The sequence below is a fragment of the Magallana gigas genome, chromosome 1, assembly GCF_963853765.1.
Source record: "Magallana gigas chromosome 1, xbMagGiga1.1, whole genome shotgun sequence".
Lineage (NCBI taxonomy): Eukaryota > Metazoa > Mollusca > Bivalvia > Ostreida > Ostreidae > Magallana > Magallana gigas.
This window is the reverse complement of record NC_088853.1, coordinates 38,855,894-38,880,250: the sequence shown is the minus strand read 5'-3', so window position 1 is coordinate 38,880,250 and position 24,357 is coordinate 38,855,894. Positions and strand designations below refer to the sequence as shown.

The 24,357-nt window shown below is 35.7% G+C and overlaps 2 protein-coding genes across 2 annotated transcripts in view; one reads left to right on the top strand and one right to left on the bottom strand.

Annotated features, from left to right (window-relative positions):
• The window catches only part of LOC105319251 (multiple epidermal growth factor-like domains protein 11), a 43,537-nt gene that overhangs the window by 350 nt on the left and 18,830 nt on the right, over positions 1-24,357 (top strand). Inside the window, exons 2-5 of the mRNA XM_066066843.1 lie at positions 1,652-1,879; positions 4,903-5,163; positions 6,459-6,593; positions 22,712-22,939. Coding sequence (XP_065922915.1) covers positions 1,652-1,879; positions 4,903-5,163; positions 6,459-6,593; positions 22,712-22,939 — 852 coding nt within the window. The remainder of the gene's footprint in view (positions 1-1,651; positions 1,880-4,902; positions 5,164-6,458; positions 6,594-22,711; positions 22,940-24,357) is intronic.
• On the bottom strand, positions 16,243-20,577 carry LOC105340002 (uncharacterized). The gene is made up of 5 exons (XM_034464488.2): positions 20,269-20,577; positions 17,735-19,103; positions 17,411-17,561; positions 16,908-17,257; positions 16,243-16,793 (listed from the first exon to the last, which is right to left on the bottom strand). Exons 2-5 carry the CDS (start codon positions 18,536-18,538, stop codon positions 16,578-16,580), a joined length of 1,521 nt encoding a protein of 506 aa, XP_034320379.2. The 5' UTR covers positions 18,539-19,103; positions 20,269-20,577; the 3' UTR covers positions 16,243-16,577.

The window sequence follows — 24,357 nt, the reverse complement described above, 5'->3', positions numbered from 1 at the left end:
AATGTCATAATTTTAAAGAAAAATTTACCGTTTTCTATAGAAATGACTTGACTTCTAATACAAACCGTACGTTCATCATTTACGGGCATGTAACAATTCCTTATATTATCCGTTGCCAAGTGTGTTGCTAACGCAGAGGGTAATATAATGGATTATCAACAGCATCTGAATCGACCATATTTCTGTATTTAACATTAAAGTATATTAATATATTTTACAACCTAAATACATGTGCATGCATTTACATGTGTAACACTCAATATGGATGAATGTATACTGTGTAAACAATTTAACTGTCACATGTTATTTATATAATCCTGATGTTTATGTGTATTTTAAGACTTCATAAGTTTCTGTAAATCTCTTTACTGAATTGCATTTTATATAATCAAAAAAAGGACCAATACATAAATGAAAAAAAAATTAATTCCTCTGTTTGAGAAATAATATCAAAATTTACATGTTTTTATACCACATCTGATAGTATTATATGTGTAATATATGTGCTGGATGTGTGTTTGTTGACAGTTAACGTTGCCGTTAACAAACCAGCATACCAGCAGTACCCTCTGTCACCAGGTGACGACAGATATGACGGTAACGCTGTTGACGGACGTAAATCTGACCTGAGCTTGGACAATGGTCAATGTTAGCCATGGATCATGTGCTAGGAATGATAAACCTTTATTATTTTTACAGAACGTAAATCAAAACTTAAAAAAAAATCACATCGAAATAATCATTTTGAGAGATTCTATGAACGTGTGTCGCTAACAAGCGTCGCAAATACTGTTTTCATATTAAAGGGTGCTTTTACATAATGTTTGAGTTTAAGTCATCGGAGGCCAGTGGTGACTTGGCCAATCTCTTCAAACATTCATGTTCCCTCGCCAATCCTTTTATAATGCTAATTAGATACTATCTGAAGTTTTTGTATCCGGTATTTGTTTTCATTAATTTATGCATAAAAGAGTAACTGTGAAAAATATTCCGCCGTATTCATATACGTTGTAGAGTATAATTAAACTTCACTAGATGAATTTACCTATAGAGATGTTACCCATGTTTTTATTGATAGAAGTGTTTGCGATTTCACAGGCTTATGTAGAGTTTACATGCATATAACGATTTGTCATTAGAAATTTAATTAAACAGCTAGTATGTAAAGTAATTTTTCCTTTTACATAAACAAAATTATTATTGAGGCGGTTATCTACCTGTATTTTTCATCATTATAATGTTTATAAGTTGCATTATTAGTTCACTTATTTCGTAAATTCTGATTGTTTGGTATTTTCATAAATCATATTTACATTTTATTACCGAAATACATTGCTTTAAAACACTATTTTAGATAAAAAAAAAAAAACAATAGGATAAAAAATAACATAATTAATAAACGTTCAGTAGTTATTCATATAGAATAATGCGTTTGATACATTCAGGTTTTTATTTTAAAAAAATCATTTAGAAGATTAGACTTTTTATAACATGAAACGACAACAACTGTTTGGGCAAATCAAACAAAATCCCACTTTAATCGTTTTTGTTTATAAAGACTGTTCATAAGTAAATGTTAGTTTAAATGAACTTACTCAATGTTGTAAATGTTAATAATGTTGTTTATATGGGCTTCTGTGTTTGTTGCCAGTTAACGTTGCCCTCAATAAACCATCATACCAGCTCGATCAATACCTACCACGTGACGAGGACACGTATGACGCCAGTAACGCTGTGGACGGACGTAAATCTGACCTGAGTATGCACGGTGGGCAATGTGCGGATTCATTCTTATCAACAACCGCCACCTGGTGGGTGAACCTGAGCAGCATCCACAAAATTCATCACATCACTATCTCATTTAGGACGGACAACTCTGGTATAGTCACAGTCATTATGAATCTTGGAAATGATAGCCTCTGTGGTGTAAACTGTCATCATGCATATACGTTTTTTATTTACATGATATATAACATTTGGGTTTTATCAAATTACTAAATCTGCGTATGATTTCCCTGTTAGTTTAAAAGATGTAATACCGAAAATCAGGTTGTTGGTTTAAGTGTAATAGAAACTGGAGAAAATTAATCTGTTTTAAAGAAGGAGTCTTTTTATTATCAAACATACTTCTTATAATAAGATATGCATGAAATTTTGACACAGTCAAACGGATCATATTACTTAATGATTCTATCAGTTTAATTAAGTTTGACCTTTTTGTTTTCGGATAAAGGTCAGGTCAAGGTCACTACCTTTTTCCTCAACGTAAAGAGTGATAAAAATAAGGGTAGCTCTTTATAGTTCTGTAGACATTTGTTTAAGATATGAAGATTCAAATCTTCAATGAAATCATAGACCATGAGAGTGTCTATCAGCTTATACTACTAAATTGGAATAAATATTTATACTAAAATTGATATTGCTTAGCCAGCATTTCCTCTAATTTTCTTAAATTTTGATTACTTTTTTATGCTTCCAATAATAAAATATTTCTAATTTTTATGTATTATGAAGACTTTATATAAAGATATAAATTGACAGAAAAGCTAATATATTGACCGTTTCATAAGAGAGAAAAACTGATTTTAGTGATTTTTTCACAAAAATCAATGTATAGAATGGGCGCTTTAAAAAACTTATAAAAATGTTATTTGATAGGCAAATCATATTTTAAAAACATATTCTGAAACCCAAGTATCATATTATTAGTTCACATTAGTAAAAAAAAGTCCAACATTATTGTTATTGTTTTTAAAATGCTAAAACAGACTCATTATATATATATAATTTGCAGCAATTCTTAATTGCGCAACATGTGATATTTTCCTACGCCAATATTACGCCAAAAATATAGTCCTTGTTCCATTCTAAACATTGATTACATTTTTCTATGCCAAGTTGTATGATAGTAAAAAAGAAAGAAAAATATACTATTTTAATTTCCTTTCATCTTGATTTAATGAACAATTAATCAAATTTACGTTTGACAAGTCGAAAACCAGAAAAGACTCCTTCCTTAAAGGCTGCAATGAACATGAACAGTAACTGAAACCAATGATCAAACATATTTACAATCTTTAAATTAAAATTACAAATTAAAAAGAAAATAAGACATTGAGTTCAAAAGTTTGCTTAATTCACTTTATAGATATATTTATTCATGTTTTAAAATGAAATAATATGTCAGGAGTCATTTGAGGTAAGATTTGCGGTTACACGGAGATTACTTACATATTTGCATCGTGAAATGGATTAAAATGATAATGTAATAACACCAGATTACACATCTAATTGGTTAATTTTTTCCTGTAGATTTTAAAGGTTTTGATAAAAGTGTTGTGTTGCATTATAATAGTCCATTTTTCTCTATTATTGCAATTATTTAAAATAGCTTATTAGCAATTAATAGAAATAAATCATGAGAAAGGTTATGACATTACTTTCGAAAATGTTAGGTATTAATAACACTTAAAATAACCACATACAAAATATACATACTTTTCACGAACTTTTTCATATTTCCTTAAAAAGACAGTTTGACCATCATACACTTTGTCCTTCTGTAGTTATAAAACCCGTCTGACAAATTCATTTGAAGTTTATAACATACTTAAGTATATTGAACAGAATAATATGTAGCTTTAGTAAAATACCTTAAAACTGCAAGCCGAAAACCTGACCTTAAGGTTTTGAGTCTTAATTGACGATTTTTGTCAATCCTCCATTTATGAAAATACATCAATGCATGACCTAAAGTAAAAAGGTAACGGTATGAACGACATGGAGTTTTCATTAATAAAGATTGTGTAAAAACGAAAATGTCTAGTGTGCTATCAAAATTATACAACAACAGTTCGCGCAAAGTTTTAACAAAGCAGACTTGTCTCTCATCTAAAACCGCAATTTTTCGAATCATAGCCAGGTAGACAACACAAAAATCAAACGATAACCTTGTTGTTAACCTTTTTTTCAGATTGTACTCAAGCATACTTTAAACCCTTAGATGCAGATTAACACAAACAATCTCTAACATATATGCATGACTAACATGACGACCAGATAAAATTACTGTATGTAAAGAGATGATTCTTACAATCGCTATATACTTCTTGGTGTGTTTTAGAGTGACACTTGAATGGTCAGCTTTGAGTTTTACATTCTGTTAATAACATTTATTCGAATTATGAGCGACAATAAGGTATATGTTATTCTTGAAAATAATCTTTATAGCACAAACATTCTGGTGTTTATTAAAACAAACCAATGATTTCCAGTATAAGAGTTATTTCCTGTTTGGATTAAGCGTGCTTAGTTTTAAAAGAAGGCTCAGACAGCCCTGATCGCCACACACTCTCTCATGCAATATATCTGACTAATTGTTTAAATATATTTTTTTCACCAACATTTCTCTTTAACAACCATCATATATGATACATGTACCTGCTGAACAATTTATATTACTCTTTATAGAAAATTTTAATTTTCAACAGAGCGCAAACAGTGTTGATAATAAAACCTGTTAAAATAGTTAATATACATATCATAATTTTTTGTAAATATTGAAGTGGTTTAATAATACATATTTTTTTTCCAAAGATTTCTCAAGGGTTAACCCCCACGGTTATATTCGATGTTTTGATAAGCTGGCATTAATTTAAACGACAAATACATGAAACTTGCATATCTTATCCATGTAAGTGAGTGTTTAACCACTTATATATCTTAATCGATATGTGCATGAGTAATGTGTAATTCCTATTCATAAACTGTAGTTAATATTTAACGATTTTGTAGTAATCAGTGTAGAAAATCGTATAATCTTGTTTTTATTGGATCGATAAAATCACTTACAGATTCTTGGTATCGGAGGTCGTTATCAGGTTCTTTTCTTGGATTATACAGATTCCAAGTTTCGGACGTACATAACAGATAATTTACTTGGATTTTCCGTGTATGTCTCCAATACTACGGATAGATCACAGGGAACGTTGTGTTTCAAGGACAACAACTTCACAATAAACACAATACCTCCTGTCTTCACAACAAACTGCTCTGCTCATGGACAATATATCATCTACTACAACGAGAGACTACCTGGAGTTGTCTACCCTGTCGGTTATGCTAGTAAAGTAGAGAGTGACCTTTGTGAAGTAGAGGTGTATGGTTAGTGTTTTTTATAATTTCAACAATCTTTGAAAAGTGTTTTAATATATTTCAGAATTGGTCACATACTTACCTTATATTGTTAAAACAAAATACAATGAACTAGTGTGTAGACCCTGTGGATTTAATCAGTAATGTGACAACGTGTTGTCAATTTCAGTAAAACTATCAAATCTTGTTCAATCACTTAAAGTGTGTATTTTTTCTCTGATTTCGCCCCCCCCCCCCCCACTAAAAAAAGAAAAAAAATAGGACTTTGTAAGATGTTATGTTTAACATTTTTTTTATTGAAGTGAATTATTAAATCTAGGCACACAGAAACGTTTGCTATTTAATCAATATAAAAATGACTAAGAACAGGAAAAATAGTATTCCAAACATTTCATTTACATGTAGCATCAACATAACTGAATCCTCTTCCTGTAAGGTTGTGATGTTACATTTATGTTATGGCGGAGTTAAAGTGGCCAGATAGTATAACCATATACCATTATATAAATAGTGCCTGTTTGGGAGGGTAACTGTTGAAATTGACAACCCGAGACAACCATTGTCAACCGACGCAGTCACCATGTATTTTATTATACTGAATGTCTTAAAACTTTTTTTTACTGTTTTTATATAAAAATGAAGTGAATTCTACGGCGAACCGTACGCGCATAATTTACGTGCATGAAACAATTCGTTGTATTACCCGTTGCCAAGTGCGTTGCTTACGCCGAGGGTAATAGAACGGATTACCAACTTCGTCTTAACCAATCAGATTTCAGTAATTAACATGAAATTATGATAATATATAAATAGTGCCTGTTTGCGAGGGTAACAGTTGGAATTTACACCCTCAGAGAACCATTGTCAACCTCCTGAACAGGCATTATTTATTTTATTATACTGAATGTCTTAATGTTATAGAAAAGTTAACTGCCTTTATATAGAAATGGCATGGATTCTACGACGAACCGTTTCTCATTGAATTGGTTTGGTCGTATCTTCTCTTGTCATGTAAATGAAATGCACGGTATTCAGTAAATATTTGAGATCATTGCGATGGATGCATTTTATAATAGTAAACATTAGAATAAAGGTTGACCAGCAACATGAGTTTACAGGTCAGACTGTTTTGTTCAAAATGTTGCAATATTGCAATATGTTCCTGGTTTAAATAGAAATTGTCTTGATGAACTTTCGTGCATACCAATAAACAAAGTCACATAAATGAACGCCTCTCTCATCTTATGTATTTAGAATAATTTAATTATAATCAACATAAGTAATGACAAACATTTAATGAACAGGATGTCCAGTAACAGGGTTTTACGGATCTAACTGCTCCATTCCCTGTCCAGATGTCAACTGTCAGTACTGTCACATAGAGACGGGCTATAGCCAGTGTTGTAAACCTGGGTACCAAGGTCAGCGATGCGAATTAGGTAAGGAATTATTTCAATAGACCAACATTATTAACTATACGTTTGCATACGGGTTTCTTCTTCGTTACGTATTGACTATAATTACAAAACATTAATAGAACTTCTCAAACATTAGGATACTTATTAGGATCCAAAAGTAGTAATGCAAAATATGCAATGTGCATGTATCAACGTGTATTACTTTGTAAAATGAAATGATGTATGATAAAAAATATATACTAAGTATACATCTATATCTGTATGGTTAAAATAAACTCCAAAAGATTCAATTCGATTAAAATTAGATAATATGTGTGTTGATTAGTTTCTGTATTGACTTGTTAACGTATTACAACTGTTATAACAAATATTATAAGTGTGTAGTTAGTAATGTTTTTTTTTCTACAGCAAAAGGCAAATATCCCAAACAGGCTTTTGCGAATTTACGGCTGTAGTGAATTCTATAAATATCCTAGCTAAGTCCCAATATAAAACTAAAATTGTCGTCTTTAACGAACACAGTATTACGAATGTACGGCTGTAACGAAATACGAAAAACGTACGACCTCGTTGATGATATCTTAACGTATTTTTTTTTAAAATATTTCTGTAACGAATTTTTCACATTGAAAAAATTTCATTAAAAGTGCACGAAATTTAACGAAATTTCAACTGCTCTAATGTTTATAAAATGGAGTGCATACATAACATATACAAAAAAATCATCATTCAGATTCTGAGAAAAATGCAACGAAGTAAAAAAAAAAGGTTAGGACTGCAAAACAAAACCGGTATTCTGTGTTTTGCAGTGCTTGGACAAAAACATAGTGTAGTGCTTTACATTTTTTAATACCGGTAAACCAGTTTAATTGATCAGACTTGGAATTTTATTACAGGCTCGGGATTCCAAAATTCTGATTTAATTTGAAAATGACTGTTGCAATTGTAATCGTTCCAAACACGAAAAAAAAGGCGGAGGTTTTGATATTGTGACTGGTCAAAGAGCTTCCCTACAGCCAAAACATGTTGACATGCTGATATTCTTAATAGAGAATTGGAAGTAGGCCCTGTTGTAATTGTAACTATGCCTCCCTGCCGGATTACTCTATCAACTATTACATTGGTTTAAGGTGAAAAAATAGATTTATTTTATTTGTACAGTTGATTAAGCATTGATGTATACGATAGCGTACAAGGTAGTTTAAAAATCAAATCAAATTATAATCAAAGTTCCATGTTACATGTTTGCGGTAGGTGCTAGCACGATAAAAGAATGTCCTGAGTTGAGGCATTCGATGATTATTTAAAAAGAATATTCACATGAGTTTTAAACAACTTTAGATTAGATTCTATCTGTCACATATTAACCACTTCTGTAGTTTTCCTACATGTTCGTTTCATTGTGGAAGCGAACTCATTGCTGCCCCCCCCCCCCTTCCTCCTCCTCCCGCCCCGCTGACAGGAGCTCGCGCTGTATTTTTGTTTTTTTGATTGGCAAAACGACATCAAGATCTGTCGAAAATCATTTTTGGTGGCTTCTTCTTATGTGTAACATTTTGTTTCACTTTCCCACCCGTTTGTTTATTCGGTCAGTCTGTGTTAATTCAATCGCCACGTGCGACCGAGAATCTTGTGTCGCTTCAGCGCACACAGTTCAGAACATATATAGCCCTGGGTCATCAATTGTTATGTTAATTGAGTAACAATTGGAATGGTGCTTTTACTACATAAAATAATAAATAAAAAAATCATCCAGAAAAAATGTTACCGTAACTCAATAGTCAATACCAAAAATAAAATCCGTATGATTACAAACTGAAATCGGGTTTTCAGTATTCGGCGGGATTTGATATTTCTTGTAACATTAGTATTTTTATTGGTTTCAGAGAATACGATGTAAAAATACAAACAGTAAATAAATCTGATGTTATTTACATTGAAACTGTGGAAAAAATATTTAAAATTAAATTAGTCACATTCGTTAGAAAACAATGTTATACAAACATCCGATAATGTTTTCCTATGTCCTATCATTCGCGTAAATAAATATGTTCTGTACATATTCATGTACCTCAGAAAAAATTCAAATGATTAAAACAAAAAAGAAAGTTGTAATTACTATTTCGGATTTTTTTGCCAAAGTAATTTAACATTGTATTGAAAAGAACAAGAAATAAAAATTATTTAAATTTTTGACTTAATCTTCGTATATATTACCGGCGCTCCTTACATGTACATGTATAACGGCGTACAGTGTATAGATTATCATGATCTATTTGAATTTAGTACCATATGTAAAGATTCCCATAATAATTAATTGCATGACTGTGTACATTGTAGGCAAATCCCTGTGCGTTAATTACTTCTAAGACCTCTTGTTTTCCGTTAACAGTGGTTTAAATAATTTAAATAATGTAGTATTTATTGAGTTAATTATGTTTTACAATAATAATAATCCGTAGGTCCGGTACCGCTGGACTCGCCGGTCGCCTCGTCCTAAACACGTCAGGCGTCTGTATTCTCCGGCTGCAGATCTCCAACTGGCGGTAAAAGCATCTCGTGCTGGAACTCCCGCTTGGTGACGTCACGGGCTATAAACAGCCCGTACATAGAATAAGTCCACAATCACTACACTCCCCTCCGTTTTCTTTGAGAGGAGTAGGTCACGTCTGGTGCTAACAGAACTTCCGAAAAACTAGGAAGTGGGAAAGCCATCCCGGCAACAGTCGGGATAGCAAGTCAGAAGGGCAGGGCCCATCTCCACGACAAGGGCCGACACACACACACACAAAGGAAAATCCAGGGACGGTCCAAGTCGTTTTGGGTTGCTGGTTCAGTCCGGGAAGGGCAGCTCCGCTATGTCTGGTCAACAAGACATGCCGTACGCAATTCTGAGGGCAAAGAGGGTCTCGGTGGTACATCCATCACTTCTATCAGGACGCCAGGACTGGGGTACTCCGAGTTTGTTGCCTCTCCTTGGTGCTGTCCTCCGGCAGGAATTTTAAAATACTCCTTCGCTACCTCAGGGCTGCTCTCCATAATTCTCGGCTTAACTGTAGTGGCAGCCTGAACATACAGATCTTCATCCCGCGAGACTGCTCCCTGATTCTGGGGCACGGAGTCATCCACCAAGTCCACCATGGCCTCAGGGCATCTGGATTCTGTAGGGATCTCCTTACTGCGCTGCATTTGTCGCCCCGGATTTCTGTCGGTCGGGGTAACTTCACCATTTCCCAAGACCGCAGCTTTCAGCCTCTTGCGTCGCACCCTTCGCCTACCACGCTTCCTCCTGCACCCGATAACGGCACCAGAGGTGTCCTGATCCACACATGGGTCACCTGCAGGGGGCTTCCTCAAACGGTTCATCTTATCCCGGGTCAGCCGGCACACAGTGCGAAGCTGCCCGCTTTCCATGGGCTGTGAACTGCCCATCTGTGTCTTTGTATCTGCAACTGCTCGACGGGCACCACGGTAAGGCAGAGGACAATCGTCTCCAGCACTTCCTTCCGTCTTCCGTCTGACATAAGTGCGACATTCTCTCCGAAAATGGCCAGACTTCCCACACTTAAAACAGTTGCTTGTCCTTGGGCCAGGATGCCTTCTGGGGAGGCCAGTCATCTGGGTCCCAAGCCGAGTTGAGTCAAGTACTTCCTTGAGAGTCTTCTCTAGCAGCTGCACTTTTCCCCTCAACTCCCGGATCTCGCTCTCAGCTTCGCCACATCCCCCACATTTAACAACCCCCATCGAGTCCTCTCCATTGCAGTCCACGACATCAGGGCACTCAGACTCGACAGCGAGTTCCTCACGTGGCCGCACCTTGCACTCTGCACTCCAGTCTGCAGGGGCTGACACTCTGCTCCCTGGAACCTCAGATTCTCCATTGGAGAACAGATCAGGCGAAGGTGAGCTCTCAAATTGCACCTTAAGTCCACTGTGTTCCCTCCTGCTCTTCATACAGGAACGCACCTCCACCACCAGTGGGTTGGAACCTGACTTCCGGGAAGTCTGCTCCGTGGTACAACCATCCACAGGGGGCGTTTCTGTTCTGTCACTTCTATCGGGTGTCATCATGCGTACCGTTCTAATAAGCTGACTCTCGATAGCGGCTCTGCTCCTAAACTGGGGTCCTCTGCTATAGTCCTCCGCCGGACAGGCACCTCGGTTGGACCTGGGCTATCCCAGTCCCCACTAACACTTCCTTCCGACTTCTGTCTAGCATCCAGAGGGCAATCCCTGCAGAAGTATCCAATCTCTCTGCACTGGAAGCACAGGCCTGCTTCCTCTCTCGCAGAAGGCGGTGGGGTACCCGACCTACTGGTCGTCTCCTTGAGCACCATCTCCAAATCGTACACCCGGCTCCACAAGTCCTGTATCTCACTATTCTCGGGCTTAACTGGGGTTCTCATCTCTTCAACAGCTTCCTCTAATTGACAAATGCGTCTGTGCCATTCTTGCATTTTCCTACTCTCCTCGTCTGCTTCTCTCCTAGATTCCACTGTCTGGTCATCTTCCGCCATCTGTCTCGCTGTCACATGCTGAGAGGGCCTTCTCCGCCGCGAGTGCTGGTAACAATGCATCCGGTCCAGTGCCTCCTCCACAGTCTTAGGGTTACCGTCCAAGGCGTACAGGCCGGCGTCCACATCCTTCGCACCATAACACAGGCAGGGGTATGGCCTGAGTGTGGATATCTGGCAGCTGGGGGAAAGCTCGGGTGGCCAATACAAGTACACGATCTGCCCACTCCTTCAGGGACTCATCACTACTCTGTAATGCTGACTGGAAGTTAAGCTGGTGGGTCAGGTCAGGCGCCGAAGTGCCGAATCGCTTATCAAACTTCTTCAGGATGTCACGGAAACGTAGATGGGGAGTGACTTCCAATAAAAGAGTGTAGTAGTCACTGGCCGGACCCTCCAGGGATAAGCAAAACTGGTCATGTTGTTCCACCTTGGTCCACTGCTGGTTCTGCGAGAGTCTCATGAACTTGTGCAGGAATGCCTTCCAGCTGGATTTGCCATCATACCGCAGGTCCTTGTACTTCAGCTTACTACGAGGTGTTGGTGTGTCCCAACCATGACTGCGTGAAGTATGCCTACAAGGTCCCCCCGATGTGACTTGGGCGAGGGTGTGCTCAGCGGGTTGCTGCTGGGCATGGGGAGTGGGAGTCGAGAAACTTAAACTCGGCAGGTCTGGCCATACAGCACTTGATGGCCTCTGCCCAACAGAAAACGGCAAATCTGGTGAGAGGTCCCGGGAGATAGGGCCATTAGGTTGCTGTTGCTGTGGGCGTATGGGCTGGGGGTCCCAAAGTGTACCTGGGTTTCCCTTGGCTCATACACATGTGATTGAACTTCGGCTACTCTACCTCCCCCCTCCTCTCTAAAATAATAAGGTTGGGGTAGCACCACAGGTGCAGGGTAACCAAAGTTATTGGCTTTAGGCATGAACAAACATAGTGGGGTTCCATCCTGGCTCACCTCAGGTCGACAACCGGGGGCGTAGGGATAGTGTGTAGTCTGGGCATTGCCCAGGTGTACATGCGTCTGGTACAAGTGCGCTGCAGAGGGGGTCCCCCCGCTTGATACTGCAACATTATGTCCCTGGGTGGTGGGGGTCTGGGTCGCAGAGCCCTGTGCCTGCAAATCAGACAACTGGGCAGAGCGTGGGGCAACATGAGCATCCCCCTGGTCTGGGTGCATAGTCCCTAAAGAGCCCCCCCCCCCCTTGGATTGGCATGTCGACTTCCCGAGGGCTAGGTGCGGGCCCAGCTGGAGGGGAGGAGTGGAGCTGCTGACCTTGGGTGGGTTGGGAATCAAAGACTAGGGTATTGGATTGCAATACATCACTGGCTGATGGTAGGGTTTGTGGGGTAATAACAAAGTGACTCTTGGACTCGGGTGTGGCACTAGCACTTTGGACTGTTGAAGGTCTCCCAGGGATAGGGGACACATAAGAATCGTGCAATATGCGGTCACAAAAATTATCACTGGGTGGAGCAAAGTCGTGACCCTTAACAGGTGAGCTACATGTAACTACCGATCCCTGACTAACACCAGAATATAATGTATGACTACCCTGCAACGCTGCTTGACCAACACCACGGCCATTATGAGCAACGCCAACCCCCCTCTTATGGCTCCTGAGGAACTCGGTCCCACTACCAAAACTGAGATAGCCTTCCCAATCACTGTCAGGGTCTTCAAACATATGGGCCCTCCCCGATGGTTGAGGAGTGTCATAATGCACAGCCTCCCCGTCACTTAGCCTACCATAGGGGTCATAACTATGCTTGCGAGACGCACGCCCGATTGGACCTACGGGCGTGATCATGTCATCGCTATCACTATCACCTAACCCTAAGTCCGCAAAAGCATTTTCTAACGTATTGTTCATTGCAAAATAGTGCACTTGATGGCACGTGGTCAACACAAAAACAGTGAAAAATACAAGTGCAACAATGTCCGACGAAATCTAGCACAAACACTGGAATGTCAGTCTAGTTAAGAATTAACTTTGCAGAAATGGAAAAATTCACGTTACTTGGCAAGTTATTCGACCACGCGGTGGCCTCCAAAATGGCGGCCTCAACACGAACTATCAGCAAGTCTACAGCTTACTGTACGGGAAAAAAAATTTTCCTCGGAATATCCGGCAAGTCCAGGGCCTCGAGTTGGGCGCCAATGTAGTATTTATTGAGTTAATATGTTTTACAATAATAATAATCCGTAGGTCCGGTACCGCTGGACTCGCCGGTCCAGCGGTACCTAAACACGTCAGGCGTCTGTATTCTCCGGCTGCAGATCTCCAACTGGCGGTTAAAGCATCTCGTGCTGGAACTCCCGCTTGGTGACGTCACGGGCTATAAACAGCCCGTACATAGAATAAGTCCACAATCACTACACTAATTACTTGTAAAAATATCTATAATTGGGATTCCAAAGAACTTACTTCCCGCAATTCATAGAAATGATCAGTATGTTTTCTTTCTATGTTTACATTTAATTTTGTTCAAATAATTAATAAATTTTCTATCATTTAAATTGTGTGCTTCAACAAATACTGATTCCGATTACCTTGAAGTCATTAATTTTTCCATTGGCTATTGACAAAAAAAGAGACGCTTGACCATCCAATGAAAACAAAAACACAGAGTTTGATTGACAGGTTCAGCCAGGTGCAGGTCTCACCCGATGTCCGAGGTTATGTGTGCCGCTTGTACAAAGCCGAATGGTCTTAGTAAGAGTTATCGATGTAAATAAATATAAAAAAAAATACAAGCTTATCAAAACATGCTCGTGTAAGTTAAAGTTGATTAACTAAAGGCTTGTTCCAATAGAAATCATGTTTTGCTAATTGTATTTAATAGTTATTATGTATAGCGAATTGTAATATTGTACAGTCATTTTACCGGTAACGAATCAGTATGCGGTTTCGTCGTGCATGCAACTATTATTATCGGAATTCCAGATGTTTTTATTTTATGTTTAAATCGCGTTTCTTTGTCCTTCTAAACTGTAGTATCAAACTTCCGAAAATATAAAGGAAGTAATTTCAACACCCCCTCCATTTTCCTAGTTTCGAATTCGTTTCCCAGTATCAAATTAAGCGCCCTTTATCACTTCTGACCGAATATTTTGAGGCGAATTAATTTCAAAAATATACTAGAGGTACATGTTAATGGACTTATAAATGAAAAAGGAAAAACAATTGTGGGAATATGTCTTTTAAACAAATAATATGATCGTTATTTTTATCATACCGTTTTCCCGTCAAATTAAAACTGGACTTGAACAGTTTTCATTTGCGTTACTTTATAATATTGAATTTTCATACAAACACTTTATAATAGTAATTGATGATAAGTAGTTGTCATTTTCGTTTGTTTTTCCCGTATATCTATCAATATATGCAGCCAAATAATACTTCTGTCGCACTGAACCGAAACTAGGAAAACTACACGTGGTTCTATTTGAAGTCGTAATTTCATTCAAAGCTCCATTATTATTTGATATGATGCATTATCTTTTTAGATGAATTATATTTACTAATTATCCACTAAATAGGGATCAATAACAAACTTATTTTAATAGTTAGGTTTAATTGTTTTCACACTTTCGTTTTTTCTGCTTTGATCTTCCGGCAGCTCATATCTGGGTCACATTTTTAATTTGTAAACAATTCGGGAAATAATCGTGCAAATGGCAAACAACTTAATTTAAACATATTTTATTGAGTAATCAAATGGATTAGGCAACAGGCAAAGCCTATATAAATCCTCTCCAAAACACAAAGTGGCAAACAACTTCACGCACTGATAGACTATTTATTTTTGTTTTATAATTACCTAGCTAGGATTTTTTAAAACCTCAACTTCGTCTTCCACTAGTAATTTTTCTAAAAATTATTCGATACTGGCAAATATTCGTTACCGGTAAAACGACTGGACCAGTACTGAAACATCGTATAAAAACGTTATATATACATGTACTCTGTAACTAGTCGTCTTTTAATGCATATATACCTTTCTTTTGTTTGTTAAAAATAAATTCAATTTTGTAAAAAGATAAGTATATCATTTCCGCTAGATTTTTTTTCATGTAAATACCTACAAAAGAGTTTTGCCAATTACAAACAGTTTAAAGTACATGTAATGTAAAACACGGGCGCCATTTTGAAAAAAAATTGTCAGAGAGTTCCGAATGAAATCTGATGAACGTTTCACATAGTTCTCGCACGCTTTGGTCGAAACGATTTACACGCTTTGTCCGAAACTCTGCACGCTTTGCCGAAACGCTAAACGGTTTACACGAAACGCTTCACGATTCACACGAAACGCTTAACACGAAACGTTTCTTGCACGTAAGTCGCACACTTTTTTGGTATAGTAGTACGTTTCAGGGTCTGTAAAGGACTAGGGCCACTAAGCATCAAAAATGGCCTTATCTCCAAAATTGATTTAATTTAAATCATAGATAGTACAGACTTTTAGCTTTAATTAACTGTTATTTTTTTAACAAAAAAAACTTTTAAAAATATTAGGAGGTAAAAACCCTAGCAGGAATCAACTCATGACTTATAGATTCATAGTAAATTAAACCCTATAACCCACTACACCACGCTGTTAGGTGACAATATTGGGAAAGAAACTACGGTACTTATATAATTATACTGGTTTTTATTCTTTATTTCGATAAACAATACGTCAGAAAATGGAAGTGTCCCATACCACCTTAAATTGATTATACTGCATGCTCCACAGAACCTTAACTCGCATACTGAGGTACTGACCAGTAAAACATATAATTATGTCATATGGATTTTCAATCAGGTAATCACAAGTCAATACCGTTATACAACATAACGTTAATACATTTTGTTTAAGACAATAAAATTGTAAAAAAAATATATATATATATACAGTACATTTCATTAATTTGGTACACATAATGTACAGCTTTGCATCTCACATTCTGCATATATGATATTCACATATTTAGACTTGGAATGACATGTACCGGTATATAAATAACTTATCTGTAGAAGTTTCTTTACAGTGCAATTTGTAAGAAAAATAATTAGATTGCAAGTAATCAGTTTAATCACAGAATAAACTAATAAAAATGACTAATCAGTAGATAAGAAAAATTTTAAAAAATATTTTTTTTAAAAAGAAAAAAAAGGTGAAACCCTTTTGATATTCTTTTTAAAATAAAATAAACTGTTACAAAATAACATGTAGGGGAATTTTACAAATGTCACTTTTGAAGAACACTTCATTCATTATTTACAGTGGTTTTCAACTGAGACTTGAGGTTAGCGACTGGCATGTCACCCACCTCAAATGCCAATAAAATGATATCTAATAATGATACTTGTTCAGTTTGCTCTTATGTGAGATAAATTCCTAATTTCACATACATTTACAGTATAAGGTAATACACTGAAAATTGATGAATTCAAAGTTATCAAGATTACATGTACATCAAGAACCCCCCAGTAACAAAATGTTCATTCTTCAATAATGCTGTCATCACTATCAGATGTATCTATCACCTCTGGCACATTGGCTGCATCCTCAACATATTCTGCCCAGTTTCTTACACCAATGTTCTTGGAGTCCTGGATGTGCCTTGCATATCCCAGGTACCAAAGTACTGCAGCAATGTGTGCGCACACCCCAACTACTCGTGCACCTGTTTTACATCGACAATACCATGCTGTAACCTGAATTGAATAAGCACAAGAGGTATTAAATGTTACGATTAATCAGCTTGCTACAATGAACTGTAACATTAGCAATTAGTATTTTTAACTACCAGTAACTGTTAATGCATTTACCTCTGTCTCATTGAAGGAGATCCACAATATGTGTGCTTTGGATGATACATGCCCACTTTGCATTTGTACTTTCAAAAGGTGACGATCCTCTCTGTGTATGAGAATGTCATGATTTCCATCAATATGTTCCTTAATATAGCACCTCGAAAGTTTGAGTTGGTACGAACCACAGGTCATTTCACGGAGTTGTTGTTCTGTGAGCTTTGGATAGTCATGTAATGTAGATGCATCAATCCACACAGAGGATTTCCTACCATCCAACTCTTCTGCCTCAACACGCTCCTTCAGACTGTTGACCTGGTGACTGAGCTGCAACATTCTCACAGCAACTGCTGAATCATCCTCTTGAGCTAAAACCATCAGACAGACACAATAAAAACAAACAGTAACTGTCACATTTATATTATTGATATACATGTATGTACACATAATTATGTGTATGTGACATTAGTTACTTATTTTTACGGGATGCAAACCTTAATATTTAAAACCAGGTAATATACCTGAGGATAGAGGAGGCAGAAACCTATTGGAGATGGCACAAATTATCCTAACATAATCTCCAATATAAGGGATCTGGTTCGTAGGAAGCACTTTCTCCAGGTATTTCCATCTCTTGATGCGAGCGTTAGCTGATTCCACTACCCATCGAACCTAAATTAAAGCAATTATCTTCATTTAGACTAATCAACCTGTATATGCTAGTATATATGCACATACATTAATACAACGTGTTAACTTTTGATTTACATTTAAGCAGAATAGTGTTAGATGCACAGTGCATATCTAGTTCAGAAAGTAAATAAATTGAAGAGAGAGTTGCTTACTTTGGTCACTAGTCTACTCGAATTCGCATCTTCTGTGGACAGTTGTTTTTGGCCTTTTATCATGAACTTGGGCATTTCTGCTTGGATACCAAGATCTTGAAGAAGACGAATCGCATCTCTAAACCCTCGGTCAACAATAAAAATGTCATCTTCTTGGATCCATTTCTGAATGTCTTCTACATTGGTCCTAATGATATGATTAAGTATGGATGAATCATTGTTTTTACTGTCAGCAAGGTATGGACCAAGAACAGATACGAAGTAACCAGATGTTGATACAATCACCATTGGTTTTAAAAGAGGCCTGCCTTTGTGTACATTGTAGGATCTTCTTTGAAAATGAAAGTTCGAACTCTTTTCAATGTATATGTATGTTCCGTCAAGGACCAGTATTGCTTCCTTTCCAGAAGTTCCAAAGAGAGACGCAGCAAGAGGACGAGTGTGGTCTTGAATTAGTTCTTCCCGAGTCACATGTTGAAAACCAAGATGGTAGGGAACAAAATTTTCCATAAGAGCTCGACGGGCTGTTTTCACTGCTCTCCGTAAACTGGATTTTGTAAGATTGAATAATGTAGCCAAAAATATGTTGGAAAGTCCGGAATTTAGTTTGCACAGGAATATAGCCAATGTTGTTTTGGAGCTTCTGGATGGAGTATTCTTTATTAGATCATGTACAGTTTCGAACAGGATACGAAAATTTTCCTTGCTCAGGCCAGTGAGAGAAATGTAATCCTCGTCGCTAAGGTCGTCTCTGCTATCAAAATTGAGTCTGTGAGATTTGTTTGTCTGACAAAGGTGACGCATTTTACCTAGGAGATCTAGCACAGAGTGTTTATTTAAGAATATGTGGTCAGTTGTCTTCAGATTTTGAAGGGCCTCTGGAGTAAGGATTCCATCTTTTAAATGATTTGGACAACATCTGTTTCCTTCTGCAATCAGTATATTTTTTTAAACAAAGACAGAAAGTCTAGAATCTGATGGCACTACAACCAACTTAGGGCCAGGTCGTTTACAGATGAAACAGTATGCATGACTCTTTACTGTTGATGAAATTGGTAAATGAATGGATGATGGACTGGTCTGTGTTGCTGGTTTTTTTTAAGTCTGCTGTAATTCTTGGTGTTGAAAATCATCATCACTGTCAGTGTCTGAGAGCTGCGTTCTCTGTTGGATGCTAGCAGTCTTGGAACGTTCCTTTCTGTATACATGACGACATCTGTTACAAATTATGGACCTATTCGGAGCAGAAATAAGAAACTTTTTCTGTAAATATTTGCAGATGTCCTTGTTAACTGTTTTCCTGTCCCTTGGTCTCACTCGCTTGGTGCAACAGACACAGTTAAAGTTGTTTCTCTCATTGCGAGGCATCCTGTTATATAAAATATACATGTATAATAACTGGTATTATCATGAATAAACCAAAATAGTAAATGTTATGATTTCTATTTTAAGGAGAGTTTTATAAATGAATTTTAATCAGCAAGAGAAATATTAATATTAGGGGATATAAATTAAAAAAAATGCCTTGAAAAATATCCAAATTGTGAGCATTGCTAAACAGTTCTTAAGTTACCCATAACTTGGTTCTCCTAATTTTGTTAGAAAATTCATCATAATATATTTTTCATCAAAAAATAATAAGCACATATTTACAATCACCTGCAACTGTACTGCATCTATTTAATCTCAATATTGAAAAGCACAATTGTGCAAGCATTTATTGTATTTAAAGGAATACAAGAACAGGACAATTTTAATTTTAATCACATTTATTTATTTTCATGTTATTATATTTAAATCTTTTGATTACTTACATTGTACATGAAATATTCAAGAATTTTGTTTTAATTCCTTAATTTAAAATTCAATGGGAAAAAAAGCGCAAAAGAAAGCTGGCAAAAAAATTAATTTCTAAATTTTAGTTTGGTGTTAATGATTCAAGGGCTAATGGGCTATGATAGGATATAACATTGAGTACAAAAATTATCTACACAATAATGAATTTTTTTTAAGGCCTATATAGATATTTATTTATTTTCTAAAAAAAAAATAAAATGGTAAAAAAAAACAACAAATAAATTCAAGCTAATTGTATGTAAATTTATACTTGATACAACATGTTTTTATTTTCAGTAAATGAACAAAAATCAATTCCAATATTTTGTTTGATTTATGACTATTCTAGCTTGCCATACATTTGTTGCACCGGTACCAGAGTTACATCCCTTTGATAAACACAAGCGTTTCTGTCTTTTTAAACATATAAAAAGAGTAGCCTAGTAATGGCTAGTATATTTTTTGAATGAATAACCATGGGTAATAATAATAAAAACACTTTTTTGTCCGATTACTTTCGTGTGAAGTACATTAGCGCAATATAGAACTCGTCTCCGGCATAATCGATAATGAAATGTAAACAAGTCAACATGTCAATGACGGATCAAATACACTGCTAAGTTTACAAATAAATAATAAGCCTATAACTTACAAAACAATGTTATATGAGTATGCAAAACACTGCTAATCATACTTACGTGAAGCATTTTACGGCTGTTTACATGGTTTACTCAGTTTGCGGTATCTGTCATCTTTCTGATGCCGAATGTGAAAGCAGACGTCACAGTGACGGATCAAATACACTGCTAAGATTACAAGTAAATATTAAGCCTATAACTTACAAAACAATGTTATACGAGTATGCAAAACACTGCTAATCATACTTCCGTGAAGCATTTTACGGCTGTTTACATGGTTTACTCAGTTTGCGGTATCTGTCATCTTTCCGATGCCGAATGTGAAAGCAGACGTCACAATCTATTTTTAGACTACGGACTTTCAAAACACCGAACTCGATGGAGGCACAAATAACAATATTTTGATACAATATATAAAAACGATATTACATAAAGACCGTTTTTAATACCTAAATAAATGATTTTTTTTTTAGCTACATTGCGTTGTTTAACGCAATCCGGAATGTTGTAAAAATGATTTCACCATATGTTTATTTTAAAAAGAAAGAGGTGTGCACATGCTTCGCCCCCAATTCTTTTTGCCTCAACAAAATGTTTAACACATGTATAATCAAAATTAATTTCAATATTTTGGGGCGAAAAGTGTGCAGTACCTAAAAAATCGTCAAAATGGATAAATTTTAATCTAAAAATAGCAAAATTGTGAAACCATTGCTGGTTCTAATATGTATACAGCTCTTCCGGTGTGTTTATTTTTAGAACTCTTGTTGTTTTCATAATCCCGGGGTCATAGTTCATATTTAAAACCAAGGTACTCTAAAGAAATGTTTACTTTAATTTTTACATATTTTAGGGCCATTTTAACGAGTTTGTGACTTAAGTTCTTTGTCAGCACGCAACAATTCTAAATTGTACATTGTTTTTAAAAATTTAGAAATATTTAAATAAAGAAATTATCTTAGAGAAAAGGTTACGTGTTTTGTAAACGGGTTCAGTTTTAAAAAAAAAACCACAATTCCTGACATGACCCATGAGTACATACTGTTTACAACAATGCTTGCTACCCTCTGAAAATTTAACTCGCCATTAAATATCTCATTTTTTAAATAATGTTTGTTACGATTACATAAACTGTGTGCGACAAATAGTTTTCCTAAAACTTTTTCTTATTTTCTTTTTCAATACACGATTTATAAACAGTCTTTCAATCACAAAACGTTTTTATAACAAAAGCAGAACTGAAAGTTTAGTAATTATAATCGTTTGACACCACATCACATATATTTTCAACTCGCAGCAACAACGGAAGACCTACTCGTGGCTTTGCCACGAGCTCTGCTCTAGTTTTTATATTAATTACACTTAAAGAACCCGTTTATAAAAAAAAACCTTCCAAAACAGTATTTTGCTTCTTTTATGAAGGAATTTGTAGCCCATACCAGTTCCATTTGAAGGTTTTTTTGTCCTAATGTTGAAATGCTGGTTGTAAATACTTCTGCAAAAGTCTCCTTCTTTCCAAAGTTATTGTTTTTAACAAACATTTCAGCCGATGGGATAAGTGCAACTTTCTGTACAACACTATTTTGTAGCTGCTAAATGTGATGGGCCCAGTTATTATGTGCATATAAATGACATGCAGCTGCGCTGAGTTTCAACAAACAAAACCCTAAATACTGGGTTTTTTTTCTTTCTCTGTACTACGAATTTGTGTTTCGTAGCTATCTCATCAATTGTATATTGAAGTGATGGTTGTGAAGCCCAGATTACAAAGATCACAGGTGACATGTTAAATTTTTGCTCCATTCTGCAAACACTTCACAAACAGAAAATATTTGTCATACTCTGATTGTTTAACCTAAGTGAAGAAAGAGAGGAAAATGTGTTACAGTAAGTTCAAGTATATCTTTTACAACATACACCATAGCATAGCATAGCATTGAAATCTCATAGCATAGCATTGACATCTCATAGCATAGAATTGGAATCTCATAGCAAAGCATACAATCTCATAGAATCGCTTTTGTTATATCAAACCTAGCTATGCCATTCAGTCACTTTTCAGTTACCTTTCAGTTACCTTTCAGTTGACTGAATGGCAGAGCTTCATCCTGTGTTTGAGGCGGTTATCTACCTGTATGTTATATAAGTGGCATTATTAGTTCCCTTATTACCTAAATACTGTTTGTTTGGTATTTTCACAAACCATATTTACATTTCATTACCGAAATATATTGCTTTAAACTTTTTTAGATAAACATATTAGGATAAAAAAATGATATCAATAAGTATGGTTTGGTAAATTTATTCATTTAAAATAATATTTTTGATTCAGGTTTTTATTTAAATAAAAATATAAAACTAGACTTTTTATAACATGAAATGACAACAGCTGTTTGGACAAATCAAACAAAATTCCACTTTGTGTTTGTTTAAAATATTGTTTATAAGTAAATGTTAAAATGTAAATAATGTTGTTAATATGAGGTTGTGTGTTTGTTGACAGTTAACGTTGCCCTCAAAAAACAAGCATACCAACAGTACCCTTATATACCAGATGCTAAGGAAACGTATGACGCCAGTAACGCTGTGGACGGACGTAAATCTAACCTGGATATGTCGGGTGGTCAATGTGCTGTATCATATAGCGTAAGAACCGCCACCTGGTGGGTGAACCTGAGCAGCATCCACAGTATACATCACATCACTATCTACTTCAGGACGAACAATGACGGTATAGTCACAGTCATTGTGTATATTGGAAATGATAGCTTCTGTAGTGTAAACTGTCATCACGCATATACTTTTTTTATTTACATGTTAACATTTGGGTTTTTATCAGATGTCTTTATCTTCAAATGATTTCCCCTGTTAGTTTGAAAAATGCAATACCGAAAAAAAAATGTTGCTGGTTATTGTGTTATAGAAACTGAAAAAAATGAAAGGGCTACAATGAACATGAACAGTAACTGAAACAAATGATCAAACACATTTACAATTTTTAAAATACAATTACAAATAAAATAGAAAATTAGACATTGAATTCAAGAGTGTGCTTAACTCACTCTATGGATATGTTAGTCCATGTTTTAAAATAAAATGATATGCCATGGGTCTTTTAAGGTAAGTTTTGCGGTTACATGGAAAATACCCACATATTTGCATTTTGACGTGATTTGAAAAACAAAATAGAAACACCAAATTGCTTATATACTAAGATAATTTGTTTTCTGAAATCTGTGTATTTTGAAAGGTTTTGATAAAAGTGTTTTCGTTACATTATAAGAGTATATTTTGTTCCCTATTGTTGCATTTTATTTCTTAATAGTTCATTATCAGTTAATAGTAACAAATCATGACAAAAATATTGACATTATTCTCCAATATTTAAGGTATAAATAACACATGTAATAGCCACATACAAAATATACATATTTTTTTTCACGAACTTTTTTCATATTTCCTTAAAACGACAGTTTGATCATCATACACTGTGTCCTTCTGTAGTTATAAAACCCGTCTGACAAATTCATTTTGAGTTTATAACAGACTTAAGTATACTGAACAGAATAATATGTAGCTTTAGTAAAGTACCTTAAAACTGCTAGCCGAAAACCTGACCTTAAGGTTCTGAATCTCATTTGACGATGTTGTCAATCCTCCATTTATGAAAATACATCAACGCATGACCTAAAGTAAAAACTAATGGTAGGAACGGCATGGCATTTTCATTAATAAATTAAAGATTGTATAATAACAAACATGTCCAATGCTATCAAAATTATACAACAACAGTTATAGCAAAGAAGACTTGTCTTTCATCCAAAACCGCAATTTATCGAATCATTTCAGGTAAACAACATAGGAATCAAACGATAACCTTGTTGTTATTTTTTTTTCCAGATTGTACTTTAGTATACTTTAAACCCCTAAATGCAGATTAAAACAAACAGTTTCCAACATCTATTCATGACTAACATGGTGACCAGATAAAATTACTGTATGTAAAGAGATGATTCTTACAATCACGATATACTTCTTTGTGTGTTTTAGAGTGACACTTCGTCAGATTTGAGTTTTACCTTCTGTAAATAACATTTTTTTTCGGAATTATGAGCGACAATTAGGTATTTGTTATTCCTTAAAATGGTC

Coding starts and splice junctions, on each gene's coding strand:
- LOC105340002 (XM_034464488.2), bottom strand. CDS start 18,538: ATGCGTCACCTTTGTCAGACAAACAAATCTCACAGACTCAATTTTGAT. Junction 17,562..17,734: donor CGAGTAGACTAGTGACCAAA/GTAAGCAACTCT, acceptor GCTTTAATTTAG/GTTCGATGGGTAGTGGAATC. Junction 16,794..16,907: donor TCTCCTTCAATGAGACAGAG/GTAAATGCATTA, acceptor TATTCAATTCAG/GTTACAGCATGGTATTGTCG.